Raw genomic sequence first — 21,963 nt, 5'->3', positions numbered from 1 at the left:
AGGTTAGAGGCTGAGAAAATGTTTCTCCTGGTTGGGAAAATCTAGAACATGTTCTCACAGACTGAAAATAAGGGGTTGGTCATTTAGGACTGAGATGAAGAGAAATTTCTTCACTCAAGTGGTTGTAAATCTTTGAAATTCTCTCCACCGCAGATCTGTGGATGCTCAGGCCATTGACTATATTCAAGATAGAGGTTGATAGATTTTTGGGTATAGGAATTAAAGGATATGGGGATAGTGCGGGAAGGTGGAGTTGAGGTAGAAGATCAGGCGTGATGTTATTATGAAGTGCAATAGGCTCGAAGGCCCAAATAGCCCTCTCTAGCTCCTATGTCTTATGTTCTTGAACTGCTGTAGTTCATGTGACGCACGGGCTCCCAAAATGCTGTTAGGCAGGGAGTTCAAGGATTTTGATACAGGGATGATGAAGGAACGGTGATATATGTTCAGGTGGTATGTGACTTTGAGGGGAACCATGTACCTGCTGCCCTTGTCCTTCTAGTTAGTAGAGGTTGTGGATTTGGGAGAATGAACAAGCCTCAGCGAGTTTGTATAATCTACAAATATCTAACTACAATTAGTGAGATACTCTCTATTAACAATATTCCTTTCAAATTAAGCCAATTTACATCAAGGACAGGGAAGAGGTGAGTGACCCACCCAACTAGAGAGACAATAGTGACCCACACACCCAGAGAGACATGGGATGATCTGCCCACCCAGAGAGTCAAGGGGCGATCCACCCACCCAGAGAAACAGGGGGTGATCCATTCACAATGAGACACGGGGTGATGCACTCACCCAGAGAGACAGGGGTAATCCACCCACTGAGAGATACACGGGGTGATCCACCCACCCAGAGAGACATGGGGTGATTCACCCACCCAGAGAGACACAGGTGATTCACCCACCCAGAGAGACACGGGATGATCCACCCACCCAGGGGTACAGAGGGTGATTCACCCATCCAGAAGGACATAGGGTGATCAACCCACCCAGAGGGACATGGGTAATCCATCCAACTAGGGAGACACTAGCAACCCACTCACCCAGAGAGGCCCAGGTGACCCTGTGAAGGAATCCAACCATAAGGGGTTATAAGATTAAAACAGCGATTTTTTTATTAAGTAGGAATTAGAAAATTCAAAACAGGTTTATCTGCCTGTAAAAGGAAAAAAAGTTCATAAACATGACTGGGTATACTTTGTGCTCAAGGATACCAACATCCTGTGGCATACTGTTCTCATCCCGTAACACAAGGCAGTTTCTGAAAAACAGGAACTGGCTCCTGAAAATCATGGATACATCACCTCAGTAAGGTATTGATAATACAGGTTTTGTAAATTATCATTGTAAGTTACCACAGTCTAAGAATGGATAACCTGATTTCTCCTAAATCACCTGTCAAGGGACTCTGGGAAACCGAGTTCTAATCTGAAGACACCATTGTGTGGCGAGGAAGTTACAACCATTTGCACCTCTCAGCAACCTTCCAGCTCTGAGGATGTTGACAGGTGCTCACAGATTCCTCTGGGTTAGCCTTTTCTTATGAATTAAATAATTTGGATTTTAACTAGAAATTGACAGCCTTATTTGGGAAAAAGGGGGCAAACTTATTTTTCAGGGGGTTATACCCCCACCCACACATAAAAAATATTGGCTATGCAGTTGAGAAACAGGATAAATATTGGAACCATAGAGTAGGTTTTTAGATTAATTGGATTCACTCCAACATTTCTCACGATAAAGGTAGTGCTACTGTGGTGCAGCAACGATAACTCTCCCCTTAATTGGGATAGAGGTATCTCGCTAAACTCTGCAGCTTTCTACTCAGGGATTCCAAGTAAATGCTGCTTTAAATGTTGATGGATATCTTAACTAACTTAATGTAACAACTACTTACGTCTTAAAACTGGGGTTCTGTGTTAGAAACAAGAATATATTTTCTCTTCCTAGAACTATTAATGTTCCGATTGACTTTCCCATCAAACGTGAATTACATATTTTTTGATAAACTTTTATATAATCTACAAAATGTCTCATACAAATTGTCTTCCATGTACAATATTTTCTGCTGGTTCCTTTCCTTTGGGGAGAGTTAGATCAGTTCTTAAGACCCATTCAAGTGTCATTGAGATCTGTCTTTCTCAACCTTGAGTGAGAGTGATCATCTGAGGAGTACGCCTGATCCGAAAAAGTCCCAAAAAGGGGCCAGGACTCTAATCCACTCCAACCCACCTGACTCAAGAGACATGGGTGGCCCACCCAACCAAAGAGATACGGGGCGGCCCACCCAACCAAAGAGACACGGGGCGACCCACCCACCCAAAGTGACATCAGTGACCCACCTGACTAGGGAGACAATAGCAACCCACCCACCCAGAGAGACCTGTGTAATCCACCTGATCAGAGAGATTTGAGTGACCGAGTGACTTGAGTGACCAACCCAACCAGAGGGACGTGAGTGACACAGCTGAGGGAGAGAAAGACAGTGACTGACCTGATCAGTGGGTGGCCAAGGTACTGGTGCAAATAAACATTCTGTACCACACAGATGGATGGTCAGGATGGTCTGAGGGCCCTTAGCTTCTTCCTTGAACAGAGGCCCGAACAATCCTTATCCACCACTACTCTCCTCCGTCTGGCTGAACTTCTTCTCACACTGAACAATTTCTCCTTTAACTCCTCTCACTTCCTCCAAATAAAAGGTGTGGCTATGGGTACCCGCATGGGCCCCAGCTATGCCTGTCTCTTTATGGGGTATGTGGAACATTCCTTGTTCCAGTCCTACTCCGGCCCCCTCCCACAACTCCTTCTCCGGTACATCGATGATTACTTCGGTGCTGCTTCATGCTCTTGTTGGGACCTGGAAAAATTTATTAATTTTGCTTCCAATCTCCACCCCTCCATCATTTTCACAGGGTCCGTCTCTGACACTTCTCTTCCCTTCCTTGACCTCTCTGTCTCAATTTCTGATGATAGACTGTCCACCAATATCCATTACAAGCCTACCGACTCCCACAGCTACCTCGACTACAGCTCCTCACACCCCGCTTCCTGTAAGGACTCCATCCCATTCTCTCAGTTCCTTTGCCTCCGTCGCATCTGTTCTGATGACGCTAACTTCAAAAACAGTTCCTCTGACATGTCCTCCTTCTTCCTTAACCGAGGTTTTCCACCCATGGTCGTTGACAGGGCCCTCAACCGCGTCCGGCCCATCTCCCGCGCATCCACCCTCACGCCTTCTCCTCCCTCCCAGAAACATGATAGGGTCCCCCTTGTCCTCACTTATCACCCCACCAGCCTCCGCATTCAAAGGATCATCCTCCGCTATTTCCGCCAACTCCAGCATGATGCCACCACTAAACACATCTTCCCTTCACCCCTCCTGGCGGCATTCCGTAGGGATCGTTCCCTCCGGGACACCCTGGTCCACTCCTCCATCACCCCCTACTCCTCAACCCCCACCTATGGCACCTCCCCATGCCCATGCAGAACATGCAACACCTGCCCCTTCACTTCCTCTCTCCTCACCGTCCAATGGCCCAAACACTCCTTTCAAGTGAAGCAGCATTTCACTTGCATTTCCCATAACTTAGTCTACTGCATTCATTGCTCCCAATGCGGTCTCCTCTACATTGGAGAGACCAAACGCAAACTGGGCGACCACTTTGCAGAACACCTGCGGTCTGTCCGTAAGAAAGACCCAAACCTCCCTGTCGCTTGCCATTTTAACACTCCACCCTGCTCTCTTGCCCACATGGCTGTCCTTGGCTTGCTGCATTGTTCCAGTGAAGCCCAACGCAAACTGGAGGAACAGCACCTCATCTTCCGACTAGGCACTTTACAGCCTTCCGGGCTGAATATTGAATTCAACAACTTTAGATCTTAAACTCCCCCTCCCCCCATCCCCACCCCGTTTCCTCCCCCTCCCTTTTGTTTTTTTTTTCAATAATTTATATAGATTTTTCTTTTCCCACCTATTTCCATTATTTTTAAATCTACAACTAATACCTTGTCAGTCTTTCCACCCCACCCCCACTAGAGCTGTACCTTGAGTGTCCTGCCATCCATTCTTAATTAGCACTTTTCTTAGATAATATCACCACCTTCAACACCTCTTTGATCCTTTTGTCTGTGACATCTTTTGATTATCTGCTCCTATCACTGCTTGCTTGTCCCTACAACCACCCCGCCCTCAACTTCTCTCCCCCCGCCCCCCACCTTAAACCAGCTTATATTTCACCCCTCTCCAAACTATACTTCAGTTCTGTTGAAGGGTCATGTGGACCCGAAACGTCGACTCTTTTCTTCTCCACCGATGCTGCCAGACCTGCTGAGTTTTTCCAGGTAATTCTGTTTTTGTTCTGTACCACACATATTGGTTCACACATCACCTTGTATCTTGTACTCTCTCTTTCAGCATTGAGATGTCAGAATCTCAAATGACAACCTCTGCAAGCATTCAACCACTATCATTACTCAAAACAACCTTGTCAACTCTCAGTCAAAGGAGGTTGAGTTATTCTTCAAGGACACTTGCTTAAAGGACCATACACTGCCACCTCTGATAAGCTTCATGTCTGTGATTCACAAGTCTGGAAAATTGTGTTCTCTCCTTCCAAAGGAAAAACATGCTCATGATCATCAACTGAAAAGGGGAACTGCCAGTTAGAACCTCACCAGGTAAAGCAGGAAACAAGTTCAGGCGATTTTACCTTCCCAGCCTCATTTAAATGGTGCCGGTTCACTTCCCAGTCAGAATGGGCAGGAAGTGCATAGGAAACTGTTGCAAGCCTGTTAAAAATCAGGCAACCAGAGGTCTCCACCTGATGATCATCTTTAGTCAATTTGATGCACTCCATATGATATCAAGAAATGACTGAGTACTGGCTATAGGAAAGGCTGTGGGCCCCGACAACATCCCAGAAGTAGTGCTGAAGATCTGTGCTCCCGAAGTAGCCCCACCTCTTGCCAAACTGTTCCGGTACAACTACAACACTGGCATCTACCCAACAAAGTTGAAAATTGCCTAGGTATGCCCTGTTCACAAAAAGCAGGACAAATCTAATGCAGCCAATTACTGCCACATCAGTCTACTCTCAATCATTAGCAAAGTGATGGAATGTGTTTTCTACAGTGCTATTAAGTGGCACTTACTCAGCAATAATCTGCTCACTGATGCTCACTACTCGGCTCCTGACCTCATTACAGCCTTGGACAAAAGAACTGAATTCCAGAGGTGAAGTGAGAGTGAATGCCCTTGACATCAAGGCAGCATTTGATCAAGTGTGGCATCAAGGAGCCCTTGTAAAACTGAAATCAATGGAAATCAGGGGGAAAACTCTTCACTGGTTAGAGTCATACCTAGTACATATGAAGATGGTTGCAGTTGTTGGAGGTCAATAATCTCAGCCCCAGGAAATCACTGCAGGAGCTCCTCAAGGTAATGTCCTAGGCCCAGCCATTTTCAGCTGCTTCATGAATGACCTTCCTTTCATTATAAGGCTAGAGGTAGGGATGTTTACTGATGATTGCACAATGTTCAGTACCATATGCAACTCCTCAGATACGGAAGCAGTCCATGTCCAAATGCAGCAAGACCTGGACAATATTCAGGCTTGGGCTGATAAGTGGCAAGTAACATTTGCACCATTTAAGTGCCAGGCAATGACCATCTTGAACAAGAGAGAATTTACTCACTTCCCTTTGACATTCAAAGGTAGTATCATTATCGAAACTTCCATCATCAGCATCCTTGGGGTCACAATTGAACAGAAACTTAACCAGACCAACCACATAAATATGTGGCTACAAGAGCAAGTCAGAGGCTGAGAATTGTAAGGCAAGTAACTCAGCTCCTGGCTCCCCAAAGCGTGTCCACCATCAAGTCAGGCGCGTGATGGAACACTTTCCACTTGCCTGGATGAGTGCAGCTGCAACAATACTCAAGAAGCTCGACACCATCCAGGACAAAGCAGCCTGCTTGATTGATACCTTGATACCCCATCCACCATCTTAAACATTCACTCCCTCCATCACCAACACCCAGTGGCTGTAGTGTGTACCATCTAAAAGATGCACTGCAGCAACTCACCTTCCTTCGACAGCACCTTCCAAACTCCAACCTCCACTACTGAGAAGGGCAAGGGCAGCAGACGGATGGGAACACCACCACTTCCAAGTTTCCCCCAAAGTCACGCACCCAACCTGACTTGGAAATGTATCGGCATTCCTTCATCGTTGCTAGATCAAAATCCAGAATCTCCTTCCTTATCTACACCTCATAGATTGCAGCAGTTTAAGGCAGCGGTTCACAAATGCATTTAGCTGGCCTTGGCCACTTCCCATGAATGAATGAAAAAACCTTGCCCACCTGCTGACATGCAGTTAGCTGCAGGGGAAGAGAGCTCTGGGAGAGTCTAGTAAGAGGGGAATATGAGGTCCAACAGAGCCTCTTCTACTCCAGAATCATCACTTTACTCAAATCTACAGCAACTTTCCCATTCAGACTGGCGTTAAAATAATAGTGGGTCATACAGAAACCTGAATAAAAATTGCAGATGCTGAGATGCTTGATGGCTGGAGGTCAGGCAAGTAACCTGGTGATTTTAATCAGTTTACTCAGGTTATTAGTTGCACACTCCTATCTCTGGCTGCTGGCTAACCTGTCCCACATCATTTTCTTCCTTTGCACCTTCCTCACGTTTTTGGAAGCGAGGTCCTTCTCCACTCCTCTTCCCACTTCATTAGCGCCTTCAATTTTCAAGTACAGAAAGACTTTTGTCATTGCAAAATTGTGTAGTACAGAGTCTCAAGATTCTGGCAGGACTGTAATGTGGAGGCCACCAGATTTATCCAGCCACCTAATATAAGACACCTAAAGTCTGCTATATTACACTTGCAGTAGCTGTTATATCCATAAGGACTAAGAGCAATCAGAGACAGTTAATCACCCTGACATGTGGACTTTGAATTAATGCTTATCTGGCTCAATGACACATTAAAGCATCATGGCAGCTTCTAGGGTAGTGAACATTCATGCACAGGATAAGTTAATTGGCATTGCACAATAGGCACACATTAACAGAATGAAAGCCTTTCCTACTCCAGGAATTGAGGGGGTTTTCATTAACTCTTAAAGTGGTACACATGTTCTGTCAATTACTCCTTGTACCAATGGGAATTCTGTCAGCCTGTAAAAGATTCTCTCTCTCTCTCTCTGATTCTATTGGGATGGAAATAAACTGCACAGTGTATGCAAAGAGATTAATACAATGGTAAGGTGCTGACTGACTAAACTCTAAAGATCTCCAGTTGCAGCCTGGAAGGACTCGTGGTAAAGAATTTATGGCGGTGGTAACCTGCTACAGTCAGTGGACGTAGGTTGCATGTCATCAGTTAGCAGCTGATATATGCCCTCAGTTGCTTCTGGGGGGCAAAATGTGACTTTCTGAGGCAAGACCTTGAGTAGGTGTCTGTATGTAGGAAGCAAACATTGTCTGAGATGTCTCATTCTACATGCTTTCAATCTGATCTTTATCATTCATTCATCTTGTTTCTAGAATCCCAAAACCATACAGCATAGGAAAAGGGTTTTCAAACTCTGCTGGTTCTTTGGAAGAGTTATCCAATTAGTCACATTCTCTGCTATTCCTCTATGACCCTGCATTTTTTTCTTTTACATGTGTAACCCTTTTGAGAGTTGAGATTGGGACTGCTTCCACCACCCTTACAAGGCAGGGTGTTATACTTCACTGTGTAAAAAGGTTTCTCCTCACCTCCCCTCTGGTTCTTTTGGCAATTATATTAAATCTTTGTCCTCTGCTTACCAGCTCTCCTGCCAGTGGAAACAGTTTCACCCTCTTTATTCTATTAAAATGCCATATAACACATCTATTCAAACTCCTTGTAACTTTCTCTGCTCTAAGAGAACAACCCAGATTCTCTAGTTTCTCCACAGAATTGAAATTCCTCAACACTCTTCACAATATAGGAACAGAAGAATTGTCACTGTCAAAAGCTGTAGTTTCTACAGAGCTGATGAAAACATGCAGCACAAATGCTGGTAAAGTACCAAATGCAGGAAAGTTAAGACCAGCCTTCAGTTGCAGTAAAGAAAATGGTCTCCTCAAAGCAGTACCATCTCAGGGATACCTTACCAGCATTCCTGCAGCCACTCTATCCTGACATTAGTAACATGCAGCAGAAGCTGGAACCAATGGGGCAGAAGAATTAGCATCATTTACTTTATAGCATTTAAACATGGCAAGTCAGACACTTGCCAGTCACTGGTGATATTTTTATGAGGATAATTCTGGTGTACATTTACATTTGCAGCTTTGAGGTGGGAGGTCTTACTATCCCATTTTATTCCATTTGCCATTCCAAAAAGTGCCAGAAGATGGGTATTATTCGAAAGGAAATTTTAACCTGATCTCATGATTTTAATTGAGGGAGACAATTTGGCACCAAAGGCAAACTGCTTTAAGAGTCAGTTAATTTCGCCAACCCAATGTGCTCTTATTATAAATGCTGCTTTTCACAGTATACTGATTGATCCAAGCCTGATGGAACTATCCTGTAAGCATGGGTTTTTACACATCAACCTAACTGAACAAAACACATCGCATTATGGTAGCTGATAAATAGACGCTGCATTAAGAACTGTAGAGTACCTGTTTCACTGTAATCAGATGTCAGAAAACACAGCAAGGTTTTGGCCTTGTAGAATATCTGCAAAACATACTAATACCTATAGGATAATAGGTGCACACTGAGGGCCCTGTAATTCCCATATGCAAGCGAGGTCTGAGAAATATTAGCCTGTATCTGGGATGGGCCTTTGAATGCCTTTTCCACATTGTTGAGCAGGAAACAAGAGAAAACTCGTCAGCTGATAGCTGATTTCTGTCTCACCATGAGGCTCCAACCTCTGTCTCCATTACAACCCTGTTAATTCCTCTCACTGATACTTCTCTTGTTTCTCCCAAATTGAAAATATGAATCATGAAGAGCCTCTTCCTCCCTCGACACCCAGAGCTGGGTGAATCGCAATCAGAATAGATCGTAAAGAGGAGTGAAGTCACAGAAGGATGCTAAAATAAGTATATAGGTTAAAGATCTACATATCTATTGTTCAGGTTCTTGATGTTAAGCTTGAATAAATAACCATTGATTAGCTTGCTTTGAGGATCGAACAGAAAAATGAGATTAATTTAATACGTTAAAAGTTTAGATCTAGTTAATAGAAATTACATAAATAATGACCTTATGTCTAAGAAGCTATTTTTAAGTTTCTAATTAGGATAGAAGGATTGCTGTGAGCTGTAACCTGCAATTGCAGTGCCATCTGCAAATTTAGAACCATTCTGAGAATTGCAGGGCATAAAGGAGGTGGACAGTTACCTTGACAGTTTTTTCCAGGAGTCAGGCCCTTAGTTTAATAAGTTTTAGTTAGGTTTGGTTACTGGTCATGGACAGGAGGGTGTCACTGCGAATCAGGCAGGTATGGATTTCCCAGGTGCAGTGCTGCATGAGCCTTGGTCTTTGCCCTTATCAACAGGTATGAGGTTCTTGCTGCCTGTATGGATGAGGATGGATAAGCTGAACGTCACCGTAGTACAGGAAGCAATTCAAGTGGGGGGAGTGAAAAGGAATGTGGTAATGCTCGGGGGACAGTATACTCAGTGGCCTAAATGCTGTTCTCTGCAGCCACAGCTGGGAAATCTGAAGGTTGTGTTGCCTGCCCAGTACCAGGGTTAACAACATCTCCCCGTGGCTAGGGAAGAACTTCCACAGATTCACAGAATTTTAACAGCACAGAAGGAGGCCATGCGGCCTATCATTTCTGCACTGGCTCTTCAAATGAGCATTATGGCCAGGTGTCATTGCCCTGCCTTTTCCCCATACCCTTGCACATTATTTCTATTCAAATAATCACCTAATGCCCTCTTGAATGCCTTGATTGAACCTGTCTCCACCACACTTCCAGGCAGTGCATTCCAGCCCCGAACCACTCGTTGTGTGAAAACGTTTTTTCTCATGTCACATTTGCTTCTTTTGCAAATCACTTTAAATCTGTGCCCTCTCGTTCTTGACCCTTTTACCGGCGGAAACAGCTACTCCCTATCTACTCTGTCCAGCCGCCTCATGATTTTGAACACCTCTATCAAATCTCCTCTTAGCCTTCTTCTCTCCAAAGAGAACAGTCGCAACCTCTCTAATCTATCCTCATAGCTGAAGTTTCTCATCCCTGGGACCATTCTTGTAAACCTCTTCTGCACTCTCTCCAATGTGTTCACATCCTTCCTATAATGTGACGCCCAGAACTGTAAACAATACTCCAGCTTAGGTCTAACGAGTGTCTTATATAAATTTAGCATAACCTCCCTGCTCTTGCACTCTATGCCCCTATTAATAAAGTCCAGGATGCTATATGCTTTATTAACTGCTCTCTCCACCTCTCCTGCCACCTTCAATGATCTATGCACATATACACCCAAGTCTTTCTGCTCCTGCACACCCCTCAAAATTTCACCCTGTATTGTCTGTCCATGTTCTTCCTACCAAAATGCATCACCTCACATTTCTCCACATTGAACTTCATTTGCCACCTATCTGCCCACTCCACCAATTTGTCTATGTCCTCTTGAAGTTCCACACTGTCCTCCTCGCAGTTCACAACACTCCCAAGCTTCGTATCATCCGTGAGCTTTGAAATTGTCCCCTGCACACCAAGATCTAGATCATTAATATGTATCAGGCAAAACAAGGGTCCCAATACCGACCCCTGGGGAACTCCACTACAAACCTTCCTCCAGCCCAAAAATATCCATTGACCATTACTCTCTGCTTCCTATTTTTCAGTCAATTTTGTATCCATGTTGCTACTGTCCCTTTTATTCCATGAGCAATAACTTTTCCCACAAGTCTGTTGTGTGGCACTGTGTCAAATGCCTTTTAAAAGTCCACGTACACCACATCAACAGCATTACCCTCATCGACCTTTTCGTTATCTCTTCAAAAAACTCCAGCAAGTTAGTTAAACATGATTTCCCCTTTAGAAATCCATGCTGGCTCTTCCTTATCAACCCATATTTTTCCATGCGACTATTAATTCTATCCCGAATAATTGTTTCTAGAATCTTGCCCACCAATTTAGTTAAACTGACTGGTCTGTGATTGCTGGGCTTATCCTTACAACCTTTTTTGAGCAAGGGCGTAATGTTTGTAATTCTCCAGTCCTCAGGCACCACCCCCAAGTCTAGGGAAGACTGAATTATTATGGCCTGTGCCCCTCAATTTCTACTCTGACTTCCTTCAATATCCTTGGATGCATCTCATCCGGTCCCGGTGTCTTGTCAACTTTAAGTGCCGACAGTCTATTCAACACTTCCTCGTTGTCAATTTTGAACCCTTAAAGTGACAGTGTTTCCTCGTCTGTCACCATGGCCTGGATAGCATCTACCTCTTTGGTAAAGATGGATGCAAAACATACATTTAATACCTTAGCCACGGCCCCTTCATCCAAGTGTAAATTCCCTTTTAGGTCCCTAATTGGCTCTACTCCTCCTTTTACCACCCTTTTATATGTCTATAGAAGGCTTTGGGGTTCCCCTTTATGTTGGCTGCCAGTCTTTTCTCATAATCCCTCTTTGCTTCTCTAATATGCTTTTTCACCTCCCCTCTGAACCCTCTGTATTCCTCTTGGTTCTCAATTGTATTTTCTACCTGACACCTATCATAAGCGCGCCTTGTCTTTTTTAGCTTAATTTCAATCTCCTTTTTCATCCAGGGAGCTCTGGATTTGTTTGCCCTAGCTTTCCCTTTCGATGGAGTTTATCTTGCTGTGCCCGAACCAATTATTTTTTGAAGGTAGCCCATTGTTCAGCTACAATTTTTCCTGCCAACCTTTCGTTCCAGTCTATCTGGCTCATCTCCGTTCTTGCCCCATCGAAGTCGGCTCTTGTCCAGTTAGTTATTCTTACTCTGGATTGCCTATTGTCCTTTTCTATCATCATCCTAACATGTACAATACAACAATCACTGTCTCCTAAATGTTCCCCCACTGACACTTGATCTACTTGGCCCACCTCATTTCCAAGAACCAGGTCCAACAGTGCATCTTTTCTTGTTGAATTGGACACATACTGCTGTAGAAAATTCTCCTGAACACAATCTAGGAACTTTTGCCCCTCTCTGCCCTTTACACTACTACTGTCCCAGTCTACATTCGGGTAATTAAAGTCCCCCATTGTAACTACTCTATAATGCTTGCATCTCTCTGCAATTTCCTTGCAGATTTGTTCTTCTATGTTCTCCTCACTAATTGGCGGTCTATAGACTACACCGAGCAATGTAATTGCACCATTTTTGTTCCTTAGCTCTAGCCAAATTGATTCTGTCCTTGAACCTTCTGGTACATCCTCTTCCTCCAGCACTGCAATGCTCTCCTTAACCAATACCACCTCCTCCTTTCCTTCCTTTTCTATCTCTTCTGAACACCTTGTGCCCAGGAATATTTAACACCCAGTTCTGTCCTTCCTTGATCCAGGTCTCTGATATCGCCACAACATTATATTTCCACATGGCAATCTGCGCCTATAACTCCCCAATCTTTTGACTATACTCCATGCATTCACATACATGCATAATAACCCTGATTTAGATTTTGTTGCTTTCTCCCTTGTCCCGACTTTACCTATTAACTTACTATTCTCTATACTAGTGCTATCTGTCCCTCCCAGAATTTTGTGCAACCCTGGTATTCCTCTCTAATATTTTCTCTTGGTTCCCACACTCCTGCCGAGTTAGTTTAAAGCCCTCCCAACAGCACTAGCAAAACAACCCGCAAGGAACTCAGTTCCAGCTCTGTTCAGGTGCAACCTGCCCGGCTTGTACAGGTGCCATCTCTCCCAGAGCCAGTCCCCAGAATCTAAAGACCTCCCTCCCGCACCATCTTTCCAGCCACGCAGGGCCAGATGGTCTGCATCCTAAGGTCTTAAAAGACGTGGCTGCAGAGATAGTAGGTGCATTGGTTATAATCTCCAAAATTCTTTAAGATTCTGGAAGAGTCCCAGTGGACTGGAAAATAGCTAATGTAACACCTTTATTCAAGAAAGGAGGGAGACAGAAAGCAGGAAATTACAGGCCAGTTAGCCCTACATCTGTCATTGGGAAATTGCTAGAATCCATTATTAAGGAGGTTATAGCAGGATACTTAGAAAATCATAATTTGATCAGGCAGAGTCAACATGGGTTTGTGAAAGGGAAATCGTGTTGTGAGGAAATAACAAGCAAGATAGATAAAGGGGCACCTGTAGATGTGGTGTACTTGGATTTCCAGAAGGCATTTGATAAGGTGCTACATCAACGCTTACTAGAAGCTAAGATTACATGGTGTAGGGCGTACCATTTTAGCTAACATATTAGCTATTAGATTGAGCCAACAGGAAGCAGAGATTAGGGATAAATGGGCTATTTTTAGGTTGGCAAACTATAACAAGTAGAGTGCCACAGGGATCAGTGCTGGGGCCTCAACTATTTACAATCCACATCAATGGCTTGGATGAAGGGAGCAGATGTATGATAGCTAAATTTGTTGATGACACCAAGATAAGTAGGAAGGTAAGTTGTCAAGAGGAGGTAGAGATTCTGCGAAAGGGTACAGACAGGTTAAGTGCGTGGGCAAAAAGTTGGCAGATGGAGTATAATGTGGGAAAATGTGGACTTATCCACTTTGGCAGGAAGAATAGAAAAGCAGCACATTATTTAAATGGAGAGAGATTGCAGAACTCAGTGGTGCAGAGGGATCTGAGTTTCCTGGAACATGAATCACAAAAAGTTAGTATGCAGATACAGCAAGTGATTAGGAAGGCATATAGAATGTTGGCATTTATTTCAAGGGGAATGGAATATAAAAGTAGGGAAGTTTTACTGCAGCTATAGCAGGCCTTGGTGAGACCACATCTGAAATACTGTGTACAGTTTTGGTCTCCTCATTTGAAAAATATATAATTGTATTAGAAGTAGTTCAGAGAAGTTCACCCGACTCATTCCTGGGGTGAGGGGCTTATCTTAAGAAGAACGGTTGAATAAGTTGGAGTTTAGAAGAATGAAAGGTGATTTTATTGAAACATATAAGATCCTGAGGGGATTTGATAGGGTAGATACCGCAAGGATGTTTTCACTTGTGGGAGAGATTAGAACTTGAAGTTTCGAAGAGACACATAGAATGGAAGTTGAAGTTTGCCCTCATAATAAAGGATGAGACAAGGGCAGTAGTGAGGAAGGATTTTTGGCTCAAAAGAGCAAGTAGTTGAATTAGTATCAATGGAGATAAGAAATAAGATGGAACAGAAAACACTGGTGGGAGTAATTTATAGGCTCCCTAACAGTAGCTGTACTACTGGACAAATAGAAAATAAGAGGAACAACGGCAATTCAGTAATTATGGGAGATTTATTCTTCATATAGGCTAGATAAATCAAATTGGTAAAAGTAGTTTGGGGGAATGAGTTCATGGAATGCACTTGAGACAGTTTTCTAGAACAATATGTGATGGAACCAACCAGGGAAGACACTATTTTAGATCTTGTCTTGGACAATGAGACAGGGTTAATTAGTAATCTCATAGTAAGGGATCCTCTTGGGAAGGGTAATCACAATATGTAAGAACATCTAAAACTAAAGTATTGAATTAAATGAAATGCATAGGTATGAGGGTAAGGGGTGAGTTAGTTAAGGTAGATCGGGCAATTAAATTAAAGGGTATGGTGGTACTTAAGCAGTAGTGAAACTTTATTTATAATTCTCAATGAATGTGCATTCCCTTGTGAAAGAAAAGCTCCATGGGAAAAGTGATCCATCTATGGTTAACTAAAGAGGTTAGTGGAGGGACAAACAGAGTTAACGTTTTGAGTCCATATGACTCCAGAGCTGAAGAAGAGTATACGGATTCAAAACATTAACTCTGTTTCTCTCTCCACCGATGCTGCCAGACCTGCTGAGTTTTTCCAGCATTTTCTGTTTTTACTTCAGCAACTGCGGTATTTTGCTTTTATCTTTAGGTTAAGGATAGTACTAGATTACAATATTGCCAGCGAGTCTGAGAATTGGGAACATATTAGAAATTAACAAAGGCAGGGTTACAGGGATAAGTCAGGGAAGTGGGACTAGGTAGAATGCTCCTTCAGAGAATGAGTGCAGACCCGATGGGCACTGTAAAGATTCTGTGATTCTGCAGGCCTTGTAGCCTGACATCAGCTCTCAGGAAAATGCTGGAATCAATTATTAAGGAAGCGATTCAGGGTACTTGTAAAACTATAATATAATGATTAAGCAGAGTCAACACCTTTTATGAAAGGGGAATCATGTTTGACAAATCTATGAGTATTTCAAGGATGTAACTGTTTGGTAGATAAAGGGAAACCAGTAAAAGACATTCATTTTGCTACACGAAATGCTTTTGTGCAAGAGCTCATGGGGTTGAGGGTAATATATCAGCGTGGATTGATGATTGGTTAAAGGACAAAAAATAAGAGTTGGAATAAATGGGTCATTTTCAGGGTGTAAGCTGTTACAAATAGGGTACCGCTGGGGCCTCAGCTATTTGCAAACAATACTAATATCTTAGATGAAGGGATTGATTGTATTGTTTCCAAGTTTGCCGATGATATAAAGCTAGATGGGAAAATGAAGTGTGAGGAGGACACAAAGAGGCTGCAAAGGAATATTGATAGGTTAAATGAGTAGGCAAGAAGGTAGAATCTTTGGCAGTGGCGGCTGTCCCTCAATTCGAGGATGATGTTAATTCAGGGTCCTGAGTTTCTGCCATGGGCCTTCATGTGACTGAACAGGCCAATTCTCAACCCACAGACCTTTCAGCTCATGGGGCAGGATCTGGAATGCAGAATTTGCTTCCTTTTCTTTCCTTCTCTAACGCTGCTCTGCATCATTAAGGCATTGGGACTCAAAGCATATGGAGTTTGATGGACAAGTTGTTAGCATTTTGAATGATTGATAGCAAGCTCCTCCCAGTCATTAATGTCAATACTGCTGCAATTCAGGGACAGCTTTAGAGTGTCTTTGAAGCATTTTCTTTGCCCTTCCTTGGAATGCTGGTCATTTCAGAGTTGAGAGAACAAGGCCTGGCGTGGAAGATGGTTTTCGGCAAACTGGCTGACAGCGTCGTCTATCAAAGTTGATTTTGCAGGAGTTTTGCCTGAATGTCTGTGGAGCTGGCTTCAAGAAGGACACTAGCATTTTCTTGACCGTCCTCCCATTGAATCTGGAAGGTGTAGTGGAGGCATTGCTGATAGAATTTCTCTAGTGCTCTGATGTGTCACTAACACACAGTCCAGGTCTCAATGCAGTATAGGAGTGTGGTAACGACAACTCCTCTGTACACCAGGGCTTTTATTGATTTGCGGAGGCCTTTGCTGGAAGTGCTCAACATATTCCAGAGTCTCTCCTTCAACATATATGGGAGGTGGAATATCTGGCAGGCTGGCTGTGGCATGATATATGAGTTTTGTTTCAGCAACATTCAAGGACAGGCTGAGTTTCTTGCATGCGGAATCGAAGAGATCGAGAGTGGCTTTCAAATTTGGTGCAGAGTGGGCAACCACACTGAAGTCATCCACAAACTGTAGGTCATGTATGTCTTTGATGAGGTGAATAGCCACTGTCAGGTTGATTGTAAATAGTATGGGGGCTGTCACGCAGCCTTGCTTGACACTGTTCTGAATTTTGGAGGCATCTATTTCAGATCTCTCACTCAAAACAGTTGCAGGATTGTGATGAAGTTTCTTGGAGATCCAAATCTTTGGAGCACAATCACCACATGGACTGCAGTGGTTCAAGAAGGTGACTCACCACCACCTTCTCAAGGGCAATTAGGGATGGGCAATAAAAATGCTGGCCTAGCCAGCGACACCCAGCCAAAGAATAAAAAAAGAAATTCCACAGAGCCTCGCGATTTACTGAGTCGGATCAATGAATGAAATGAAATATAATGTGGGATATCAATATTAGTATGGAGAATAGAAAATCAGAATAATTTTTAAATGGCGAGAAACTATCGTTTGTTTTCAGAGAGGTTTGCATGCCCTTGTACACGAAACACAAAGTTAAAATGTAGGTATGGCAAGCAATTAGGTAGATAAATGATATGCTCGTCTTTATTGCAATGGATTTGGGGTTCAAGAATATAGGAGTCTTGCTGCAATTATATATGGCTTTAGCAAGATCATACTTAGAGCACTGTGCACAATTTTAGCTTCTGTACTTTAAGGAAGGATATGCTTGTCTTGGACGGGTTGCAACAAAAGTTCACTAGATTAAATCTTTGGACAATCCTGTCTCCCTATAAGAAGAGAATGAGTAGAATGGACCTATACTTTCTGGAGGTTAGAAGAATGAGAGGTGATCTCAATGAAACTTACAAGAGTCTAAATGGGCTTCACAGGGTAGATTCTGAGAGATTGTTTCTCCTGGCTGAAGAGTCTAGAGCTAGGGGACATAATCTCAAGTAAGGGATTGACCATTTTCAGAAGGTTGTGAATCTTTATCCCAGAAAGCTGAGATCAACATACTTTTGGGGTCAAAAGAAATCAAGGGACTGGGATCAGGCAGGAAAGTGGAGTTGAAGCTTGAGCTGGGCCACAGCATTGGGCAGGGCAGAGGGAGCTTTTTCTGTCTCTTCCTCGTGCTGTGCCTAACCAGGGAATATTTGTTGCTAATAACACACTTCTTACCTTGAAGGCCAGAGAAATTCATATTAAATAAAATGATTTCAAACTGTAATTCCTTCAGTGACATTACAGACATTACAATGGAAGGCCCTACATCTTTCAGGTGTCAGGATCACATGACATTTGTCAAGTATTCTCACATGGAAGCAAGTTTAGTTATATGGAACTATCACAATTCACAACACATAACATAAAACACATAGCACAAAAGCATACAACACACAGCATGTACAATACTCCAGCACAATTCTGGTCTCCTGCAGATTGATCATTTTTGGGGATTGGAAAAGAATTTCCAAGCATTTTGCTCTAAAGTTGGCCTAAGCATTTTTCCTCTACTTCAGGAGGCTGCATGAAGGTTGATGTGTGGGGGAGGGGGGAATTAGGACATTGGTGTAGACAAGCCACAGCGAGCCAGTATAGGGCTGGCTCAATGGGCCAGCTGGTCTTTACCTATCCTCCCATCTTGTATCTTGTCTCATATTATTCAATTTGAATGTTCCTAGAGGAGCTGAGGTTTGACCGGGTTTTTGAAATGCTTTTCATTCGACACATTACCCCCACTCCTTGTGCAGGTGCTGACTCCTTTTTGGGAAAGGGTTTGTCCAATACCAGCTGCCCTCTGATATTTCACCCAAGTGCCATTCTCCATGCGTGAGCCTCAGCTATGATTATTGGCAGCTCATTTAGTTATAGGGTTATTACAGCATCCACACACCTGTTTCCGGCTGGCATTATTGGGCAACATCAGTAATGGTCGTCCTGCCTGAATTGTCCCCTCCTCGCCATTGCAGATGAGATAAGTTAACTTGACACAGATGGGGGGAGTAACTTTCTTGGTCTGTTTGGTTCAGCCACTCACTAAACCAGCCACCACATCGAGGATGGGCTGGGGAGCTTGTTGTCTTGTTAAGGACAGGAAGGCAGGGGCAGGCGATCATTGTTGATTCTTTCTATTAAACCACTGTGTTCCACTTGTACCTGTTGGCCCCAAACCAGAACTGAAAGTCACCCCATCTCTTTCTTTGCATTTCTTAGCTGCCTTCTTCACAGTGAGACAAGACCTTGGTACAACAGCAAAGACACAGAGAGAACAGCCGAAAGTTGAATAAGTCAAACATGCAATGAATATTCAACTTCTGGACTTACATCAGATGTTCCTGCTTTTGCATCAAAGTATAAAACGTCTCGTTCCTAAGAAAAAATATAAAAATAAATAAAAGAAAAGGCTCAGATTAGTGTGTCCTCACCATCAGTGGCCAAAATGTATTTGGATGATGATACCAAAGAGACAATGGTCCTGCCTGGGCTCAGCAGACCTAACACCACCTGCATTTCCTCAGTCCCTTGCAGTGGATACAAGCTTCTCTCATTCACCAATTCTCAACTTTTGCTTCATGATGAGTACTTTTCAGGATCATCCTGAAGTGACATTCACGCCCCTGGACCAAATTCCTATTTTTCTATTGGTCACTAGTTCACTTTTTAAATGCGGACCATCACTGGATATCCAGCAGTGCAGCTTGAACAGCCTTAACCATAACACATGGACCCATTATGGCATTCATTATGGTAACTCAGAGAATATGTCATTTTACAATGCCAAGATTAAGGCAGGAGTTAGTAACATTTCTGTGATATTGGTTACACCTAATATTTTGATATAAGTACAGCAAGAATGCTGGTTTCTGTAATATTTAATAGGTAACATCATGTACACTATTTTTCTTTAAGCATTGTCATGGAAGTTTAACTAGTAAATTTTCTGCCAAGGTACAGTTCTTTATGCCTACAAAGTCTAAGTGCTGTAAGTGGAGATCTTGAGGTCAGTTACAGGTTAATTGCTATAGGGCTGCCAACTCTGGCTGGACATATTCCAGGAGATGTTGGCGGGAGGGACGCAACAGAAAGTGGGCGGTGAGGCACAAGTGAGCTCTAGGTTTATGAGTTGGCTATATTAACAGAGATACATAAATAAAAGTCCTGCCCAACCTCCGTTTACTGCTGTCAATGCACAATAATTGGGTGGGGCCGAGAGATACTGGAAACATCAGCACAAAGAAAATCTCAATCTCAACTGAGCTGCTACCTGCCCTCTGTCACAGCTATTTCCAGCCACTACTCTCACCCTTTACCTCAACTTCGGGCATTTCGCTTGACAAGTCATGTCACCAGTTACCCTCCACCCCAACTCCCCAACCACCACTCCTGGTTGCAATGTCCTCAGGGAGTTGTAGTCTGCTCTCCACCCAGTACCCAGCTTTCCACAATGCAGGGATAGAGAGACTACATTTGCTAGCCAAGGCTCTAGCCAAGGCTGTAGCATCCTCCTTGCTGTGTTGGGGGATGATGATGCTTGTGGGCCAACGTGGCCCAACTCACTCAATGGTGTCAATGATACATTGTTTCAAAATCTGCCCATAGGCTTTCTTTAGCCACCGGGAGATTGATGCTGATTCCAGGAGACCTGGAAACCCTATGCTGTTACCAAACAAACCTAGTATATTGGCAGGTCCTTGCAAAGTTCTGACTATAGGTCTGAAAAGTATTCGCACAAATAGAAGAATACTGGAGATAAGTGAGAATGCATGTCGAGGTGTCTGTGTTCCCTCAGCATGAGTGCGTCAGTGTTCACTCAGTGTGAGTGTGTCAGGGATTTCCTCAGTGTGAGTGTGTCAGGGATTTCCCTCAGTGTATGTCAGTGTTCCTCAGTGTGAGTGTGTCAGTGTTCCCTCAGTGTGTGTGTCAGAGATTTCCCTTTATGAGAGTGTGTCTGGGGTTTTCTCAGTGTGTGTGTGTCAGGGATTAACCTCTGCAAGTATGTCAGTGTTCCTCAGTGTGTGTGTCAGCATTCCTGTGTGTGTGTGTGCACGCGTGTGTGTCAGTGTTCCTCAGGGTGTGTGTGTCAGTGCTCCTCAGTGTGTGTCAGTGTTGCCTCAGTGCATATGTCAGTGTTCCTCAGTGTGATTGTGCCAGTGATCCCTCAGTTTGTGTGTGCCAGTGCTCCTAAGTGTGAATGTATCAGCGATTTCCCACAGTGTGAGAGTCAGTGTTCCTCAGTGTGAAGGTTTCAGGCATTTGCCTAGGTATGAGTGTGCTGCATTCCCTCAGTGTGAGTGTGTCAGGGATTTCCCTCAGTGCAAGCATTGCAGGGCTTCTCAGAGTGAGGGTGTCAGTGATCCCTCTGCGTGAATGTGTCAGTGTTCCCTCAGTATGAGTGTGTCAGTCTTCCGCAGTGTGAATGTGTCAGTGTGAGTTTTATCAGTCTTCCTCGTTGTGTGACAGTGTTCCTCAGTGTGTGTGTCAGTGTTCCCTCATGTGAGTGTGTCAGGGATTTCCCTCAGTGAGAGTGTGCTGAGTTCCCTCAGTATGAGTGTGTCAGTCTTCCGCAGTGTGAATGTGTCAGTGTGAGTTTTATCAGTCTTCCTCGTTGTGTGACAGTGTTCCTCAGTGTGTGTGTCAGTGTTCCCTCATGTGAGTGTGTCAGGGATTTCCCTCAGTGAGAGTGTGCTGAGTTCCCTCAGTGTGAGTGTGTCAGTGTTCCTTAGTGAGAGTGTTTCTGTGTTCCCTCAGTGTGAGTATGTCAGTGTTCCCTCAGTGTGAATGTGTCAGGGATTTACCTCAGCGTGAGTGTGTCAGGGTTTTCGCTCAGTGCAAGTGTGTCAGTGTTCCTCAGCGTGACAGTGTCAGTGTTCCTCAGTGTGTGTGTCAGTGTTCCTCAGTGTTAGTGTGTCAGTGTTCCCCAAGTGTATATGTGCCAGTATTCATCAGTGTGTGGGTGTCCTCAGTGTGTGTGGATGTTCCTCACTGTGTGTTTCAGAGATTTCCCTCAGTGTGAGTGTGTCAGTGTACCCTCAATGTGACTGTGTCAGGGATTTCCTCAGTGTGAAGGTGCCAGGGATTCCCTCAGTGTCAGCGTGTCAGGGATTTACATCAGTGTGAGTATGTCAGTGTTCCTCAGTGGGAGTGTGTCAGTGTTCCTCAGTGTGTGTGTGTGTCAGTGTTCCTCAGTGTGAGTGTATCAGTGTTCCTTGGTGTGTATCCGTGTTCCTCAGTATGTCAGTGTTCCCTCAGTGTGTGTCGGTTTTCCTGTATGTGTCAGTGTGTCAGTGTTTTCACTCAGTGTGACTGTGCTGAGTTTCCTCAGTGTGAGTGTGTCAGTGTTCATTAGTTTGTGTGTGTGTTCCTCAGCATTTGTCAGTGTTCC

At 43.8% G+C, this 21,963-nt stretch overlaps 1 protein-coding gene across 3 annotated transcripts in view; it reads right to left on the bottom strand.

Annotated features, from left to right (window-relative positions):
• The window catches only part of cacna2d2a (calcium channel, voltage-dependent, alpha 2/delta subunit 2a), a 991,061-nt gene that overhangs the window by 421,265 nt on the left and 547,833 nt on the right, over positions 1–21,963 (bottom strand). For 2 of the 3 annotated variants that reach the window (XM_078543862.1, XM_078543864.1), the window contains exon 5: positions 18,906–18,950. The exons of the other annotated variant lie outside the window; for it this stretch is intronic. In XM_078543862.1, coding sequence (XP_078399988.1) covers positions 18,906–18,950 — 45 coding nt within the window. The remainder of the gene's footprint in view (positions 1–18,905; positions 18,951–21,963) is intronic. 3 annotated transcript variants of the gene reach the window in all.

This window comes from Cetorhinus maximus, chromosome 6, assembly GCF_964194155.1.
Source record: "Cetorhinus maximus chromosome 6, sCetMax3.hap1.1, whole genome shotgun sequence".
In the NCBI taxonomy this organism is placed as follows: domain Eukaryota; kingdom Metazoa; phylum Chordata; class Chondrichthyes; order Lamniformes; family Cetorhinidae; genus Cetorhinus; species Cetorhinus maximus.
Note: the sequence above shows the minus strand (reverse complement) of the source record. Positions and strands in the feature narration are given on the sequence as shown.